Source organism: Scleropages formosus, chromosome 8 (genome assembly GCF_900964775.1).
Source record: "Scleropages formosus chromosome 8, fSclFor1.1, whole genome shotgun sequence".
NCBI classification, from domain to species: Eukaryota; Metazoa; Chordata; class Actinopteri; order Osteoglossiformes; family Osteoglossidae; genus Scleropages; species Scleropages formosus.
Genome location: NC_041813.1, coordinates 17,834,658 through 17,852,861, shown reverse-complemented (window position 1 = coordinate 17,852,861; position 18,204 = coordinate 17,834,658). Strand labels below are relative to the sequence as shown.

At 44.1% G+C, this 18,204-nt stretch overlaps 2 protein-coding genes across 3 annotated transcripts; one reads left to right on the top strand and one right to left on the bottom strand.

The window, feature by feature from the left end:
- The first annotated feature begins 686 nt into the window (after nucleotides 1-686).
- rnf113a (ring finger protein 113A) lies at nucleotides 687-4,685 on the top strand. Its single transcript, XM_018756876.2, has 10 exons — nucleotides 687-845; nucleotides 1,268-1,347; nucleotides 1,424-1,519; nucleotides 1,653-1,760; nucleotides 2,017-2,126; nucleotides 2,519-2,625; nucleotides 3,021-3,110; nucleotides 3,258-3,351; nucleotides 3,920-4,026; nucleotides 4,542-4,685. The coding sequence occupies exons 1-10, from the start codon at nucleotides 731-733 to the stop codon at nucleotides 4,607-4,609; spliced, it is 975 nt and encodes a 324-aa protein (XP_018612392.1). The 5' UTR covers nucleotides 687-730; the 3' UTR covers nucleotides 4,610-4,685.
- Nucleotides 4,686-4,719: 34 nt separating this feature from the next.
- On the bottom strand, nucleotides 4,720-14,172 carry strada (STE20 related adaptor alpha). 2 transcript variants are annotated; one of them, XM_029254434.1, is made up of 13 exons: nucleotides 14,031-14,172; nucleotides 13,251-13,321; nucleotides 12,610-12,667; nucleotides 10,073-10,101; nucleotides 8,202-8,304; nucleotides 7,906-8,027; nucleotides 7,697-7,805; nucleotides 7,439-7,562; nucleotides 6,882-7,053; nucleotides 6,678-6,782; nucleotides 6,089-6,336; nucleotides 5,915-5,957; nucleotides 4,720-5,717 (listed from the first exon to the last, which is right to left on the bottom strand). In XM_029254434.1, exons 2-13 carry the CDS (start codon nucleotides 13,260-13,262, stop codon nucleotides 5,562-5,564), a joined length of 1,281 nt encoding a protein of 426 aa, XP_029110267.1. In that variant the 5' UTR covers nucleotides 13,263-13,321; nucleotides 14,031-14,172; the 3' UTR covers nucleotides 4,720-5,561. The 2 variants fall into 2 exon arrangements, with proteins under 2 accessions (XP_029110267.1, XP_018612390.1); XM_018756874.1 differs by lacking the exon at nucleotides 10,073-10,101.
- Between the last annotated feature and the right edge of the window lie 4,032 nt (nucleotides 14,173-18,204).

Sequence of the window (18,204 nt, the reverse complement as noted above, 5' to 3'; positions counted from 1 at the left end):
TGATGGGCAAAGTGTGTAGAAGGGCGGACATGTGGTCGGGATCCACAGCAGAATAAGTGTGAGCATGAAGGATGTCTCGTAGGCCGCCATTTGACTTACACGTCACGTTTAATGAAACCTGAGTGACAAAATATATTAAACAAGAATCTGTGTGAAAGTAACATGAGGGATTCATCAAAACTAAACTTAAAAAAGAGACAATATATAAATATGTTACATTTCAGTAACAGCAACATAATAATAACAATAATAATAATAATAATAATAATAATAATAATAATAATAATGCAGATACAAGGAATAATTTATTAGTATTGCAACAAATCTGCCGCATTTGGATCCAAAGAACCCAGATGCGATTCTCTTCTTCGACTGATGGAGTGCCTTAAGGTACCTAGCTTGAATCGGACCGGTAAAAGACTGTATAAACCGGTAAATTAAGTAACTTTATACAACTGTATACTGCTTTAAAGATAAGAGTCAACTAAATGAATACACGTGAATGTAAAATAATAAGTGAGAAATAGAGAAACGATGACGTCACAGCGTTGTCTCACTAGTGGCCGCCAGGGGCGCTGCAATAATGCAATTCAAGGCGCTCTCACAGTACTGGGCGCTAGTCACTCAGTGAGGAGTCCAGTCGTATCGAGCCGCTGTTTCACTACTGACCGCTGGGGGCGCTGTCATAACGGCCGAGTGTTTCGTGGCGCGCAAGCGCGGTTTGTTCGTAATGGAGGGGAAGATGGAGGAGCAGTCGGAGTCCAAGTCAACCTGTACGTTCCTGTTCAAAAAGTCGAACAAGAAGTTCAGTGCCCGCAAAAGGAAGGCGAGCGACAGCGACAAAGGCAAGTGCGTTTATTACTAAAATTTAATGTTAAATTAAAGTGAAACAGCCCTTATTTTTGTACCTGGCCTTCCTCCGTCGACGTCGTCGTATTAATTATTATTATTGGAAACAACTTCTGTCTGTGTGTGTGTGTGTGTAATTTTTTTTTAGCACAAAACTGCACGAAAATTAATCTGTCAGTTATTAACTGTGTCAATATGCCATACAAAATTAGACAGATGACAGCCTTGTCAGTCAGTTTTTTAATTGTATATCCCCGCTTGTTTACCTTTTTTATAAGGCTTTAACTTAAGTCTTAAGGAATGAAGAAGCTTTCTTAAAATTAAGAAATGTTGCTTCATGGATAGGGTATATAATATATAGTACATTAATTTTTCAAATAAATGTAAAAAATGTATAAAAAGAAGTGGTTGTTTTTAGGCAGCAGCAGTAATGATGAGGGGAACCAGGTGGTGAGGAAGGAGAAGAAGACCTCAGTGTCGAACCCCATGATCCAGAAGGTATTTCCTGTCAGCAAGTTGTGTGTGTGTGTTTCCTGTTGTGGATTTATCATAATGTTGGCTGGTTTTCCTCCAGACAAAACGGACAGAGAGAGAGAAAGTGTCCTCCAGTGACAGTGAGGAGGAAAAACAGCAGAAAATCATGGTGGAGTACAAGTCCACACGGTCGGCGGTGAGCATGGCCCTGAGGACAGGACTCTCTTCCCACACCTGACGAGGACCCATATGTGTCCTCATGCCTAAACACCTGACCTATACCAGCACATCCGTGATTTCTTCTTTCGTCCTCAATCTCCCCTCCCCAGAAACCTGAGGGGCCGGATGACATGGGGGCGACCGCCATATACCAGCTGGACACGGAGAGGGACAAAGATGCTCAAGCCATCTTTGAGCGGAGTCAAAAGATCCAGGAGGTCAGTAGTGAATCACATCAGAACCCATGCAAACAGAATATGGGGGAGGGATACTCTCGAAAACTTGTTGCTTCTCCCTTCTACCCCAGATTTGTTAAAACAGCGGAAAGTATTTTAACTGTAGGGAAGCACTGTTTTCAGTTCTGGTCATTATAATAAAAATGGTCTGTTGAAAATATGAAAAACTTGTTCAGCAGGTATTTATTAACTGTCTGTTTTACACACTGTCCTTAATTTTGTTTTGACATTTATTTAGGAACTGTCAGGAAAGGACGATGATAAACTTTACCGTGGTATAAATAACTACCACAAGTACATCAAGCCGAAGGACTCCACAATGGGCAATGCGTCTTCAGGAATGGTCAGGTATATAAGACAAAGCATGTCTACAGATATATCATTGTATTATTGATGACAGTGCATTACACTGAGGTGGCTATGACCCTTACCAGGATTTGGATGAAAAAATATCAAGTGAACCCAGGTGTGAGTCAAGTTATTTCCCAGGAAGGGTGGGCAGCTGCTGGCACCTGGTCCCCCAGAGATATTTTTTTCTCCCTTTCTTCATACCAGGAAATTTTTTTGATATCCTCCATTCAGCTGCCAGTTGGCTTTAGTTACCGTTTTCAAATCATTATCTTTGTCTTTATCACTTTTGTGTCACTTAGGCCCAATTTTTCACTGCTCTGCATCGCTGTTGAAAAGAATGCTCTATGTATTGATTTGTTAGGTATTGTTCCGTCCCTTGCATGTGACAGGAAGGGTCCCATCCGAGCTCCAGAACATTTGCGGGCTACGGTGCGCTGGGACTACCAGCCTGACATCTGCAAGGACTACAAGGAGACAGGGTTTTGTGGATTTGGGGGTGAGCAAACCTGTGGGCTTGGATCCTCCCTCACGCTGAAGAATTGTTTCTTCAGAAGGCATAATTACATATACTCGTTTACCTGACATTTTTCTCCAAAACAAGTTACAATTATTACAAGTTTACAATTATTTACCCTGGGTAATTTTTGCTGGAGTAATTTAGGGTAAGTACAATGCGGGTGGGGATTGAACCTTTGACCTTTGGCTCCAAAGGCAGTAGTTCTAACCACTATGCTACCAGCTCTCCCTATACCTGAATCTAATTAAGAACTTGTTACTTACCCAATTTCAGGTTCTGCAGGATAACTTCTCAATGTGCAATAAGCTCTTAGCACCCAGAAGCTTGCTGTAATGGATGTGTTTGCGTGTTTTTTTTCCCTGATGCTTTCACAGACAGCTGCAAGTTCCTGCACGATCGCTCTGACTACAAACATGGCTGGCAGATAGAGAGAGAGCTGGAAGAAGGGAGGTATGGGGCCAACGGTGAGTCAGCCACAACTCAATAGGACTAGTCACATGACCTTCCACATACCTTACGGTCCACGCTGCTATTTCCTCAACTCAACTGAGGATGTGGTTGACCCGATAATTGGATTGTACTGAAGCATGTGGTGCTTCATACATTTCTAGATGAAGAGAACTATGAGGTGAGCAGCGATGAGGAAGACTTGCCTTTCAAGTGCTTCATTTGCCGGGATTCCTTCAAGAATCCCGTCATTACAAAGTAAGATTCTCCACTTTTTATACGTTTTGAAGATTCCCTGCCCCTTTTTTGGGAAAGAGCCGTGTAGTCATTATATTGAATATGAAAACATTGTGAAATGATCTCCCTCTCTCACTCAAAAGTGCCAAATCCCTCTCAACTTTGAAGAAGGGTCTCAACACATCTGCCTACTCCATAAATTTACATTCCATAATTATCTTTGCATTTTATTTCAATTCTGTATGCTGCTACTCAATGTTATTGTTAATGTTATCCGTTTTAAAATGTATTTTCTACCAATTCTAAATGCAGCTACTCATGTAACGTATGCTAGTTTGAATCGTGGCATCAGACAAGCTGCTTTGAGAATTGCATGTTTTCATCTATATCTGTCTGCTGGTGAAATGCAGCTTTTTTTCTTTGAGTTGTACATCACTTTGGAGAAAAGCATGTGCTGAATGAATAAATGTAAATCTCGATATTCTTGGGAAGACCATGAATTGGGTGAGAGTTGGGCTGGTAGTAATGGTCACTAAACCTTGCACTTCAGCTGAACTCATACAGAACTGGTCTCCTCCTGTGTTGTCAGGTGTCGGCATTACTTCTGTGAAGCCTGTGCTCTACAGCATTACCGCAAGTCAAAGCGCTGCTATGTCTGCAACGCACAGACTAACGGCGTCTTCAACCCGGCCAAAGGTACTGCCACAGACAACATCTTGCCCTTGTATTTACTTCTCAAATCTTTAGGGTAGTTGCATGAAAAAGGGTAGGCTGATGAACAGTAAGAGTGCCAGTTCAAATCTTTGGAAGAGAACTGTTGCTGTAACATGTATTGCAATACAGAATAATTAAAACTCCAAAGCTGGAGCATTGCTTTGTATATGCTGTTTATAGTAAAACTGATTTTTGTAATTCATAACACATGCCATCTTAAGCATATATATGGCTGTGCATTGTTAACCAGATGTAAAATAAATAGCTCTTTCCCAGGTTTTCCTCTCTAAAAAGGGTGAAACAAGATCTTGTGGCTAATAATATTAATATTTTGCTGAGATGTCACTTTGGACAAAAGCATCTGCTAAATGAATAAATGTAAATGGAATATGGCTGTTCAAGTGAAAGATCAATTTGAGATCTTCACAACAATGGTCCTGCACGGTTACATTAGTGTTTATGCACTAAACCAGGTGTTTGTTCTACCTTCCTTTCAGAGCTGATGGCTAAGATTCAGAAACACAAGACCTTGACAGAACAGCCCGCTTCAGAAGAAGAAGATTAGCACTTCCTTTTCTGAGCTTTTTTTGTTATCTCCTTTGTTTCTATGGTGCATAGAAATTTGTGTACAGTGTCAAGTCTTTTGGATTAAAAGTAATTTTTCTAAACATATGGTCAGTTTATAGGCAACCCAGGGGTCCCATGTGATTTTTAATCAGGTAAAACTGCCATACAGTTGAAACATTCTCATTTTGTGACAAGACACCAGTAAGAAACTTGCATTTCTGTATGCTGTTATAACCTGAAACAGCTGAAATCAAGTTTTTTTTTGGGGGGGGGGGGGAACTTCCTTCATATACCTACTATATGCCTGGGACATTCATGCAGAGAAAATGGAGATGAGGGTGAAAGGAGGAGGATTGGTATTCAAGCACCAAACCAGAGTACAAAATTCAAAATGTTTCAGCGTTTTATACCATTAACTGTTGAATGTTCAAGTATCTGTAGCCCACTGTCCCATCACTGGACTTTTCCTTGATGTGGACAAGGTGCACCAGTTTGATGAAAGTGTGACCAAAAACAAATTCCCAAATTGGCTAGGAAGTGTAACAAAATTCTGCTGGGTGAGGCAGGCAGTCCTCAGTATGACAAAACCTTTCAAAAGACTTTAACCATTTTTAAAAAAAAAAATCTTCTCTACAGAGAACTTAACCCCATTACTGGGAAAGACTTTGATAGTGAGAAACAGTTGTCTTCAATCCACATGACCAATCTGATGAAGTTTTTGAGACCAGGCTTTGACAGTTTCTCCGAGTGCTCTAGTTGGTCTCTGACTTTGGACAGACATGAAGCTGTTGAGCATTGGCAAAGGTCCCAGAGCTCACCAAATCCCTTGTTACAGTTGGAAAGAAAAGCCCTTAGCTCGTCTTTTAATATTTACAAAGGTTAAAATAAGGAAAACGAGTCTTTGACTAGGTAAGGGCAGTAGTGGGTTGAAGTGCCCTTCCTCTCTGTTGTCAGAAGTCCCAGTCATCTACCTCCAGGTGGCTGAGGCTGGACTCCAAGCTAGCCAGTCCAGGTGGAGAATCAAGCTGCTGTGCGCTCTCAAAGCTGGTGATCGGGGACACAGGTTGTAGAAGCTCCGGTAGCGCTTCCGAGGGTCGGCGTTTAATCTGAAGAGGTAAGGATGGTTTAGTGAGATGGCAGGAGTTAAGCAGAATGCATTAGATGCTGGCTATGCCTACGTTCTGTGATTCAACAAAATTGCAGAAACACAATTGCTGACTATTAGGGCAAACTTAGATCTGGGTGAAGTGATGTGCTCTACCCTGATGTCAACAAAAGTAATAAAAAGTAGGGTTCCATCTACCTGTTTGAAGAAGGAGTGGCCAAGGAGTGCACTTGCAGAGGGCCTAAAGGTGATGGGATGGAGAACAAAACCTCAATATTCCAGAAATAACCATTTCATTATTGTGGAAGCATGAAAGACCAAAACAGTAAAGAATTCTGGCAGTAGGGGAGGGGACATCTGTTAGACACCTACCTTTTTGCAGGGTCCCGCTGCAGGCAGAGTTCTACAAAGGCATGGAAGTGGAGACTGAAGGTGCGGTTGTATGGATGGGCAGCTGAGGAGGAAGAAGAGGGCTCCCCATTGGAGGGACGTGCCCCTGGGCCCTCACAGATGCCCGAGTCTGCACCCGAGCGTGAAGGCTTCATGCTGAGCTCCTCTGGTGGGATGGTGCTAGTGTCCAGCAGGCAGGGCACAGTCCCATTGAGCTTCTCGAGCAACATCTGGAAAGAGGAAGGTAAAGCAAAGGTGCGGTCAGGGGTGGAGACAGCTTAAGACATAAGTTAAGTGGTATCTGTTCATTAATAGTGTCATACAAAGCTCAATCATTGCCCTGATGACACAATGAAAAATTATTTAAATTTTAATTCAGCATGCCAACGGAAGATGCCTGACAAGTGGCTAAGATACCATGGCTGAATAAACAGTTCCTAAGAAAGTGCAATTATCCAAATTTTATTAAGTACTCTGTAGAGATGTATTCTGATACTCTTAGTAATAACCACCACTCAAAGAACCAAAAATAATGTTGCAGAATGTGCAGCAGGATACTTAATGAGCTTACCTGGGTGGCTGGCATATCCTTGAAGGGTACATGTCCATTGGCCAGCTCACAAGCAGTGATCCCCAGGCTGTAGATATCGGAGCGGGAGTCATATCCGTGCAGATTCTGACCCGAGGAAGGGAAATGGAATTGGACTGGAATGAAATTTCCCTGAAGATTGTTAAGGAAGTTGCAAAGGTCTTATGAAGTGGAGGTGAAAGGTACCTGCTGTAAAACCTCTGGGCTGAGCCAGGGAAGTACCTTGACGCTGTACTGGGGGAAGTCGTGGACAACACGGGCTCTCTGCCCATGGCGGATCAGGCTGAAGATACTGCGCAGGCCTGACAGGAAAACCTGGCCATCGGCGGAGATCAGCACATGGCTAGCCTTCACACTGCTGATGTGCACACAAAAACACCTACTTTTCAATACAGACCAAAAACATCACATAATTCTCTACTTAAGGACCTCAAGAAGTTTTATCAAAGCATGATAGCATAGACTTGGGTGCTTCAGATCCACTGACGCCAGGATCTGAGTTTTGTAGTCTACTGCAAGAGTTTCCACAAGTGATCCATTTAGACCTGAAACAATATAACCAACAATCAAGTGCTGGATTTTCACTAGATACTCTGGCCCCACAGAGTGTAGAACCAGCCACTCAGCTTCCACATTTCTGCTTCTGGTTCATGGGTCTTCAGTGATTCATCCTAAGTTGAGGAAGGGAAGGAAAAGTCAACATCATTTACTTTTCGTCCAACGGAGAGGTTCTCAAAGCTTACCGGTGCACATAGCCCATATGATGGATGTACTCTAAGGCCTTGATGACACCCAGCAGGATATAGGCAATGGCCAGCTCACTCATGCCATCCGTAAAGTGGGTGCTGATCAAGTCTCTGGCGGAACCTGCAGGGGAGGTTGGGGTGTAGGAGCAAAAGGGTATGAGTCATAATAGAATATGACAGTGGGGAAAACAACATTGATGACAAGGTCTTTGTTTAGTTTAGCCAAGTCTACGGCAAGGCCACGTTAACTCTTACCGTAAGCCATGAAGGGAGTTATTACCCATAGCTCATTCTCTGCTATGAAGACACTCTTGTAGGGTAGTATGTTAGGGTGATGGAATAGCTTGGACACATGGAGCTCACCCTGCAGTGAGAACATGAATCAGACCTATCTATTCAACTCCCCCAGAAGAAAAGGGGCAAACAAAAGGCCATAGGTAAGTAAGCAAGACAGGCTCCCCCACCTCCAGGTAGTTGACCATGTCATTTGTGCAGGACTCCAGGTCAATGCGGCGAATGGCAACATGCTCGCCCATGGGCTGGTATCTGGCAAGGTTCACCGTCATCAGGCCCTCCAATCCCCTACCTGCAACAACACAAATGCGTCACAGGGTGTTCCTAACCAAAGATTGTTAAACAATCCCATCCATGACCAGGAGTGAGCTTCATATTCCTGAATATCTGATAAAGCTGCATCTTATACAACTGATCAAAAGAAGTCTTTGACCTCAGTAAAGGAAGCCCAATGGCCCACACTGACCAATGATGGTGAGGAGCTCGTAAGACGAACTGTCGGGCAGGAAGCTCCCCATGGTGTCCCGGCGAGGGAGGGAAGTCAGGGATTCGCTGCTATCTTCATGGGCCTGAACAGCAGGAAAGAAGCAGGCATGGACTGGGTCAACAACTTAGAAATGTATTAGCTCAGCTAACTTCAAGTGTCGCATGAGGCTGAGGGTTTAGGACACAGCACAGAGGCTGTTTTTATTGTGTTGTGGGAGATACAACTGTGGAAGGGTCTGTGTGGCTGGGTTCATGATTCACTGCAGTTCATTAAAGTTCCTAAGATTAAGAGCACATGCAGAGTGAGGGGCAGGTGTCTCTTGGGTGCATCGTGGGAAGCTGAGCCTTTTCCCAACTTGTCAGTGTTAAACAGACTAGCCACACCACAAGACAGTTTGGAAACACTAGAATAAGTAACAATGACCATTCAACAACTCCGTTAAAAACACACAACCATCATACGGGGATGTTTGTATTACTACAAATCAAGTGGCTTTCAAATAAGGAGAAATGCAACAGACTTCATTAAAAAAAAAAAAAAAAAAAATTACAATAATTAGACAGAAGCTCTGACATCAAACTCCAGCCACTGCAAAGGCTGAGAAAGTTCCCTCAAGAATCATTTTATGAAACTTTCTTCACTGAAAACAGACTGACGTGACAGAAATAACCTGAAGGCAAAGAGAGCAGTGGGCCTATCCTGGCCTTTGAGGGCTTGAGTTTGACTAAAGCAGCGGCCTTATCTGACAGAGCAGAGGATGAGATGACCTGGGATCTTATCCGGATGCAGAGATCCTCTGTGGAGATCCACACCGCACACCCGTGTTTTTTCCAGCATCATCTGGATTCTCTGTAATAAGCGGGCCTCTGAACTCACCATCTGCTCCCAGCATTTAAGAACTTGATTCCAGCATTCCAAAAACCCTCAGGATATCAACAGCATGACTCTAGAGCTCACTCATATTTAGTATTGTTAACAGCCCCAGCACACAATGGACAGACGCTTAACCGTTACGTGATGGGAGACCGTGGACTGACCTCTCGTAGACACTGCACAGGTTAATTATTGAGAAATGGTTGAGTTGCAGGAACCAAGTGTTAGACCCACGCAGGGTTTTACAAAGGCCAGATTGGGCTTAGCTTTGATGGGCACAGCCTTAAAGGGCATTAAAGATTTTTTTTGGAAAAAAAAAAAAAAAAAAAAAGGTGATCTTGTCAAAGAAGTCTTTTCTTTTGTCCAGTCCATTTCTTTGATCCATTCATACATTTTACAATAAGAATGTATATATGTGGCAAACCATTAATGGACCACTATGTAATGACATAATCTAACCGGGCACATAACATTGTCACAGAGGGCACAGTTTTGTCAACTATATTGTCTATTAAACTACGTAACACCAACTAAATGGTGCCATCTGAGACATTTTAGCCAAAACACTCCTAGATTCTAGCTCCACCAAATCATTTGTATCGATAATTCATCTGTATTTTCAATAACCCCTGAACCATTAACTGAGCAGCATCTACAGCATGTGCTTTACCTGTCTGTGAACCATGGATCTCAGTTGAGGTGGTAAACGGGTGCAAATTCAATTCTTAATCCCAATCCCAACCCCAGCCCACCCTCACCCCAACCTATAACACGAAACCCCGATGGCAGGTGAGGATGAGGTGGGATGAGCTTCATTGCACAGAGAGCGCACACCACTATGATGAGGTGCTATCCATGCATGGAGAGCGCGCAGCCATAGGACGCGTTCCTCGTTCACGCACGCACAAAGAAGTCAATGCAGGTTAATCTGGGGGTGGTGTGGGTGGGGGAAGCAACAACAGGAACGCTGGACTTACTTTCCTGTGAGAGCTCCCCTGAGCTTGCTCTGGGACAGAGAAATCACATCAATGAAAGGGGGAAGAAGGGGGGGGGAAAAAAAAAAAAAAAAAAAAAAGCACGTCTGCTCTTCAAAAAAGCACCATTTCATATTGTGTGAAGTTAATCAGCAGGCCGTAACTTTTCAAAACACCAATGCAGGTAAAGAGATGCGAAATGTTGGCATACTTCAGTGCTGTTGGCGATCCCTATGAGAACACTGCTCAACTCTGGTGGGGCACATGACGATTTTGTTCTCGTCAGCCTCAGAAATGGCCAAGACCGCCGACAACTAGATGTCTTCACTCCTGGTCCTGGAGAACCTCTGAGTGTACAGCATGTCCAGCACTTCTTAGTGATTTACGCAAAAGAGTTAAAAGCATATGAAGTCTGAACCAATCAGACCCTTGAGTTCAGGTAAAATTAAAACCTGATGCTGCTGGTCCCCCAAGACTTGGAGTGAAGTCCCATATTGCCCAGCATCTCTGACTGAAGCCAAACTTTGATCTGGATCTACTGCAAGTCGTTCATAAACTAAACACACGCTCCAGAAAAACTTGCAATCATCATGGCACCATTATACCAGAGCTGAGAATGGGCTCTATGTTTGATAATCCCGAGTGCCATTCAGCTGGGTTTTATGCAGTGCAGTGTGTTGCACTGGAGAGACTTATGGTTTCCAGAGTCTCAGCACACTGTGCTTGCATCATAAATAAGATTAGCTCATTCTGCCAGTGGATCATGTAGTGAAAATAAACAGGAGGATCTTGAACTAATCTCTGGTAATGAAGCAGTTATGCGCTGGGTTAAGAGCACAGTGCCAGAGTGAAAAGCCACCACTGAAAACCATGAGTTCTCTGCACATGCTTTAAATCAACTCCCATTAGCTCAGGTAAAACAGTTTAATAAAAGATGTAACTGCGCGGTCTGAAAATCCACTTCGATGTACCGTGTGACAAATGCTGAGGTTTTTTGTAACAAGGACAGGCATCATCTTACCTGCAAGTCCAGTGAGATTTCACGAAAGACAGGAGTTCATACACAAGTGGACAAGGGTGCATCACTTGAAATGCTACTGCACTCATTTCTCTGTTAACTGAACTGTTATGTATTGCCATGGGCCAGGAAGCACACAAGCTCACTTTTATTTAAAAATTACTTATGAATATAAATGGACATGCAACAGTTGTGTGATGAAACAGCAAAGTGAAGATGAGAAGCGTAAAAAGCAAGACAGATACAGTCACCTCAATCACATGGAAGACCATGACTGGCATGCGTCAATATGTGCCAAATTAAAGAAAATTCTTTGAGGAGTATGAAAGCTGTTAGAGAGGTTTATAAAACACTACAAAATAACTGACCCACCCTCTTCCAGTTCATTAAAGAAGCATAATACCAATTTGGAAAACGTAAACAGTTCCACATTTCCTTAATGTAGCAAAATTTAAATGGCAGGGATTCTTCCACCTCAGAACCATTATGCAAGAAAGTCACCTGGACAAAATCACATGAAGAGATACAGCTAGACATTATTATATTACCACCACCACCACCACCACCACCACGTACATTTATTTTACTGCATCAGCATATTTTTGCATAAATCCAGGTCTTCCTATTAGGATGCAGCTCTAAGGGAACAGCCTCTAAGTCCATTCCATGCATCACAACAGCACCACACAGACATTAACACACACTACAGAAGTGTGCTCTTTGAAACATTAGGCCAGTGGTTCACGGAAAAAAACCCAAAGATGTTTTGATCATATCCACCAAGTATACATTCAATTATCACCATAGCAACTTATTTTGTATCAACTGGAACCCCCTTTGACCACCTGCAGAAGGTGAATGGGGGAATTACTCAGTAGTCATAAACAGACAAGTACCACACTCACTGTAAACCCAAAAAGCAATGGACAAAGAGGTTTACCAGTTGACAACCCAAGTTTGCTTTCATGTTGCCGACTGACACCTGTGAATCTGATCTGCAAAACGGCAACTTTACCATGCCTGGTTAACTGATGGGGTACAAGACATGTACACATCAGAAACCTTGACAAGTACCAACAGAAACAATTCAACAAACCAGCACACAACAACACAGGCTGGGGTTAACATTCCGTCACCGACTCGTTGACAGAATACAACATGTCAGAAGACAAGACAGAAAACAGTGTTCCATAAAAGGATCTGAACTGATTCTCACAGAGCACATCTAGTGAAGCAAGTCAATTTCTACCATGACAACACAAACACCACTTACACACGGTGTCACATTTTGCTTCCCTAAATCCACATGGCAGAGAGAACTGACCGATACTGGCATTACCTCTGTGCATCTATTCACCATCTCCGAAAATTTTTTTGGACTCATAATAAGCGCAAGGCAGGACATTTATTAAGTGAAGCCACGCAGGGATGCGACACTGGCCAAGCGTCATAGCGAGGGGCAGCTTGGAACCGATGCAGGTGCTTGTGGGCTGAATGGGGCTGCTTTCTCCTCCGAACTCACCTCCAAAGAGCTCCAGGTCCCTCAGGCTCTCCACGCTCAGCTTCTCGGACACCCAACGCTAAGTGACGCCCAGTGTAAGGGGGGGGGACGAAAGGGAGAAGAACAGAGGGAACGAGAGAATGAATGCCAACCCTTGTACGTTTCTTTCGTCCTTTTCAAATCATCTATGGTGAAGGGTGGGCAAACAATTTCCTAAAAATCACTGTGCTTTCACTTCACAATCACCAACAATTCTCAAATTAATGTGTCATCTCTCAAAAACATACGTATGCTCTAAACGTTGTATGTAAAGTTTTACATTTATTTATTTAGCTCATGCTTTTCTCCAAAGTGACGTAAAGTGTTAAGGTTACAATTATTTATCCATTTATACAGCTGGGTAATTTTACTGGAACAATTTAGGGTAAGCACCTTACTCAAGGGTACAACAGCCAGAGGTGGGATTCAAACCTGTGATATTTGGATCCAAAGGCAGTAGCTCTAACCACTACACTACCAGCTGTCCCTGTAGTTCTACAGCTGTCTTAATCATCGGATGCCTTCCTTACATGGGTAAGACTAACATGCCGTGTGTTTTCCCCCAAACTGCCTCTGAAAACCCAATCCAACTGACAACTTGCTAAGGGGAGAAGCTCACTTACCAGAAAAGACATGGGTTCTGCTTGTGTTTGTATCTAGAAGCTCTGAAACTTCACTCACCAGTGAAGAATAGCTGTAGTATAAAGAGAGCAAGGCATTAAAAAACAATTAATCCAGCAGATGAAGGAAAATTAAACCAGAGAAACAAGTCATCTAAATAATGTTTACTGGTCAGAGGCAGCAGATATGGTGACAGTTATGTCCATCAACGTGCATTCAGAAGGTTGTTGGTTCAAGTCCCACTCCATGTGGCAATCATGTAATGTCCTCTATATAGTCTATTAAGCTATTTACTCTGGAATACTGGAGCTCATGGTGTGGGTGGGTGTTAGTTGCTTAAACAGGCCAATAATATACTGCAGGTTACTTTACATTATGCATAATGAGACAATGACAAAATTGATGGCCTGATCCTTCAACATCGACGCATAACAACCTTTAAAAAACCTCCCAGATGTTTCCAGAACACCGTACGGAATCAGATGATCATGTGATCTACATGAGTTGATTACAGATCGAACGAGCCACGAAAAAGCCATAATGAATTAAATTTAAAATGAACGTCTCATCCGATAGCACGCTGACAGTTTCGGTCACAGGCCTGTACAAAACTGAAATAACCGCATTTAAATATGTGTTTTAAAAAAAGCTGCCCGATATCTCCACAAATTTCCACAATATTCCCACACCTCAGCTGAGGTGCCCGATTTGTATTAATTTAAATTTACGTCAGACTGAGACTGCAAGACCGTCTGACACATAAAAAACATGCATTCCCTTACCTCGCTGGGCAAACTTTTGGAAACTAGTATATACGTCCGTATATATCGATCGCTCCCCCCCTGCTTTTAACAAAAGATAGTTTTTCGTTTATATTTTAGCTATAAACTCGTCTCGCCGAAGAGACGGACATCAATAATTGCCACTGTAGGCCGGAGGAGGGGCTTCAGTCCAAGTACAGCCATTTTATTGGTTGATTTACTTTGAATGCGGGGAGGCAGGCGATTTCAGCTCATTGATTGGTCGCTGCGTGGGCAGTTGCGCTTTCCCGCTCCTGTCGCAGGTGTGTTACGTATTGAATAAAGACGTGGAATGATGACGTCGGACGCTGAAAAGCTGGTAGTAAGCGTTTTGTTTTGATACTCTAGGTAGCACTTTAAGTTACAAGTTATAGGGGTAAAACATTTATGATAAAGTACATGTTCTGAAATTATTGGTTGCTAGTAGCCACAGTTCTTTTTTCCCCTCAGCAAAGCTCGGAGGAGTCTACTGCAGAATGTAAATGTTTTTGACCTGCCAGCAGTGAAATGCTGCATAAAACATCAGCTGCACGTTGTCTCTCCCAGTCTTATGCATGTCAGTTTATGAATTAAATAGCCTACCGGCTCGTTTGTGTGGCAAAATAACTTAAGCTTGTCACCCCAAATTATACGTGCGTCAGTTGGCAATATTTGTGTACTGTGTTGGATACAGTAGCAACACCAGCAACGTGGAAAATGGACCTAGGCAAGGTATAAGCAGCAGTGTAATGTGACTTTTACTGTGTTTGTTTCTCTCAAGATGGTCCAGGAGGAGGCAATAAACACCCACCGACCGCTTGTCCCGAGTGGGGTAGCGGCGAGCCGGAGCCTGGCCCGGCTGCGCGGGGGTGCGGGGGACACACCCAGGGCGGGACTCCAGTCCATCACAAGGCACCCCAAGCAGGACTCGAACCCCAGGCCCGCCACACAGCGGGCACCACCCTTAATAAACTTGTAAATTAAAGACATTTTGTGCTGTAGCGTTTCACTTTGACCACCAGATGGCAGCATCCTCAGTGCACCCTTGCCATCCATTGGCTGTCAATTAGGATTTCGAACAATGAAAACATTGTACACAAAAGTAGAGTGAGAATGTTCAGCAGGGCTACTAAAGGAACTGCCTCAGGAACAAGCAGTGCTGAAGACCCTGATTATGCTGATAGACAGATGGAATCGGATCCTAAAGATGTTAATATCCCCCAGGTTAGTGGGCAGCACATTGGTCCACCCTTAGTGTCTTTTTTTCCTGCCATGACTGCATTAAGTTTTATTTCCTCAATTGCATTCTTCCATTTTGCATGTATGTGTTATATCCATTTATGTTGGTTGTTTACCAAGGCATTCAAACTTTTTTTTTTTTTTTGCACAAAACAGTAATTGACCATTGTTAGGCCATAATGTTACACGTTGTAGTCATCCAGTTAATGCAACCTTTCAACGATAAAAAAGAAAAAACAGGAGAGAACGGAAAACCACAATGAAAAAAGGAAGCATTTGGAACGAGTTTTTCAACATTACATGTTAGCATACGCGTACTGGAACATTCGCAGTATGTGAAGACCGGCCACGTCATTAGGCTTTTGAACTTGTGAAGATAACTTGTATTTTTTCCAGCGACGCAAGTTCTGGGTTTCTACCTCTGTCTTGTTGAAATGTGGGAGCACCTGCAAACGCGTGTCCAGATTTCTGGTTCCGTACGGATGTGTCGGGGCCCGGTGCCCCACAGCCTGCGATTGTGGCGCTGCATTTGCTGCTTTGGTTTTCTGGGCAAAGTCCAGAACTCCCAGAACAGCACCAAAGGACAGATGTTTCCCATGCTCACTGTTGACTCTACCCACCCCCTCACTCCCTTCATCCTGCATGCCCTCGCTCATGCTTATGTACAATCCCCTGTTAAAAGAACAACTGTGAACATCTGTTTCCAATGGCTGGACTCAGAGTCTGCCTTAGACCCCTCCTGCCTGGACCTCCCCCTCCACATCTGTATGCTCTGCTGCTAGTGCAAGCAGCCACAGCCTCCTCCGCTACAAGGTTATGTCTAGGTTCTGCTCCAAGGTATAATACCGTTTTCTCATTATTTTTCCTTTGTTTTGTCTTGATTGACTTGCGGAAAATTATACAGGAACGGCAGGTGGTGTAGTGATTAGACTGAAACGCCCAAATGAAACATGGAACAAATGTGAGAATCCCACCTCCTGCTGTAGTGCCCTCGATCAAACTGCTACAGTAAAAAGTACTCAGCTGTATGGATGGGTAAATCAGTCTATGTCTCTTAGTTCAAAAACTTCATATCGGAAGTCACTTTGCAGAAAAAAAATGTCAACATGCTACAAGTTTCACCAAATACTTAATGGGCTCAAGAGAAATCAGTGATTATGCATTTTGTCTGTTACTGATTGGAGGCGCTTTGGAAACGTACGACACCTCCGTCCGAGGCCGAGAGGCTCCTTCCTTCTTTTTTCAAACGGATGTCATCGGATCCCAACTAAATTCGACCCTTAGCGACACAACAGTCCAGTTCGTTATATAAGTGCTCTTTTGCAAAGTGGATGTTTGATGCTAATTCAGATTTTAAAAACACGAACAGATGGGATTAGCGCAGCGCAATATTCCGATTTCTAGGCTTTAGCTCTGCAGTGGTTTGGAAGCTGTGTGAACTGTGTTTTTTCAAGCCCCCCCCGGCCTGTGTCATTTGTTTAATTTCCTTTTCATAAGAGGCATCTGCAAGGCTGGCTTCTATTATAAACACTTCCTGGTTACAAATACATGGGGACCACTGCACATTCTGCAAGGCATCATCATACAGTGATGTGATTTGTCAGTTACACCTGAATGCACGGGAGTTCAGTTTGTCTCTGTTATGCTGTTGTGTGCTGTTGTACTGTACGAAATCGGCGTTACCGATCAAAGCGAAACAATTATTTACCAGAAATGTTTAGAAATAATATTTACAAACAGGAGAACAAACTCAGAAGCAAGATCTCCGAAAGAAATTGCCTGAGTGAGTCTTGTTTTGTTGACACCTCTCGACGAAGGGTGTACCATTTTTTTTTTTTTTTTTGCCCGGAAGAGGTGCAAAGAGCAGAAGGAAATGGTTTTTACAACATCAAGCGAGGCACTTCGCGTCGTGTTAAATGGCTTTCAAGACGTTTCTGTATTTTGAATCCATGCGAACGATGCAAGAGGCCCCGCGCCGTTGTTCTCGTTTTGCGCCTCAGGCCGAGCGCTCGTGCAGAGCAGGGCGGCTCTCACTCGCGGGTGGGCGGAGCTTGGGGCGCTCTGGCCAATGGGGAGCCACATCCTGCTGGTTGAAAAAAAAAAAAGGCCGAAAGGAGAGGATGGAGCGAGGCTCGCGGGGCCGTACGTAGGTTTCACTGACAACACACTCGCACAGGGGAGCGCGCGGGGGATCGGATGAGAGAGGCATCATTTGAGACACGCTGAGGCGGACCTCGCAGCCTTCACACGAGATCCACTGAGAAAAATACACACATGGTGAGTGTTTCCCGCCCCCGCCCACCACCTCTCCGCCGGACGCCTGCGGGAGATCCGCTGCCCATTGTATCGCGGGGCCGGCGGTATATGAGGAGGCTTCACCGGGATCGGAGCCGTGCCGTGTGATTGCTGTAACACACGCACCGATCTGCTGTCCAGCAAGGTGTGTGTGCGCCTGTGTGCTGTGGTGTGTGCGAACGCTGCGAGTGGAGTCAGCACGAGCGAGCCCCCATGTGAAACAATGAGGGAGGACCTGGGTGGTCTCCAAAAAGGTTACATTGTGTCGCTGTGGAGGTGCGCAAAGCCCCGATGTGTTGCGGAGATGGGATACGGGGAGGGCAGCTGGAGCCGCGCACACACACACACACACACACACACACACACACACACACACACATATATCTCTCCAGCTCTCCCCTGATCCCAACCATGGGTTCCTGCCCAGATTTCACTCCTGTTCCCAGCCATTACTGTACAGTGCTGTGTGTGCATGTCCCCCTCATGGGGTTCGTTCAGGGTGGGGGCAGATACATTTTCACAGCTCTGAGAGCACATTTCATTGTCGTCCACACCGAGGAAATGACGAACAGTACTGGTGTCACTTTCCCTCTCTCAGGGTGTGTTCGTACACAGAACTGATGAAAAGATCGAAGATCGCGCA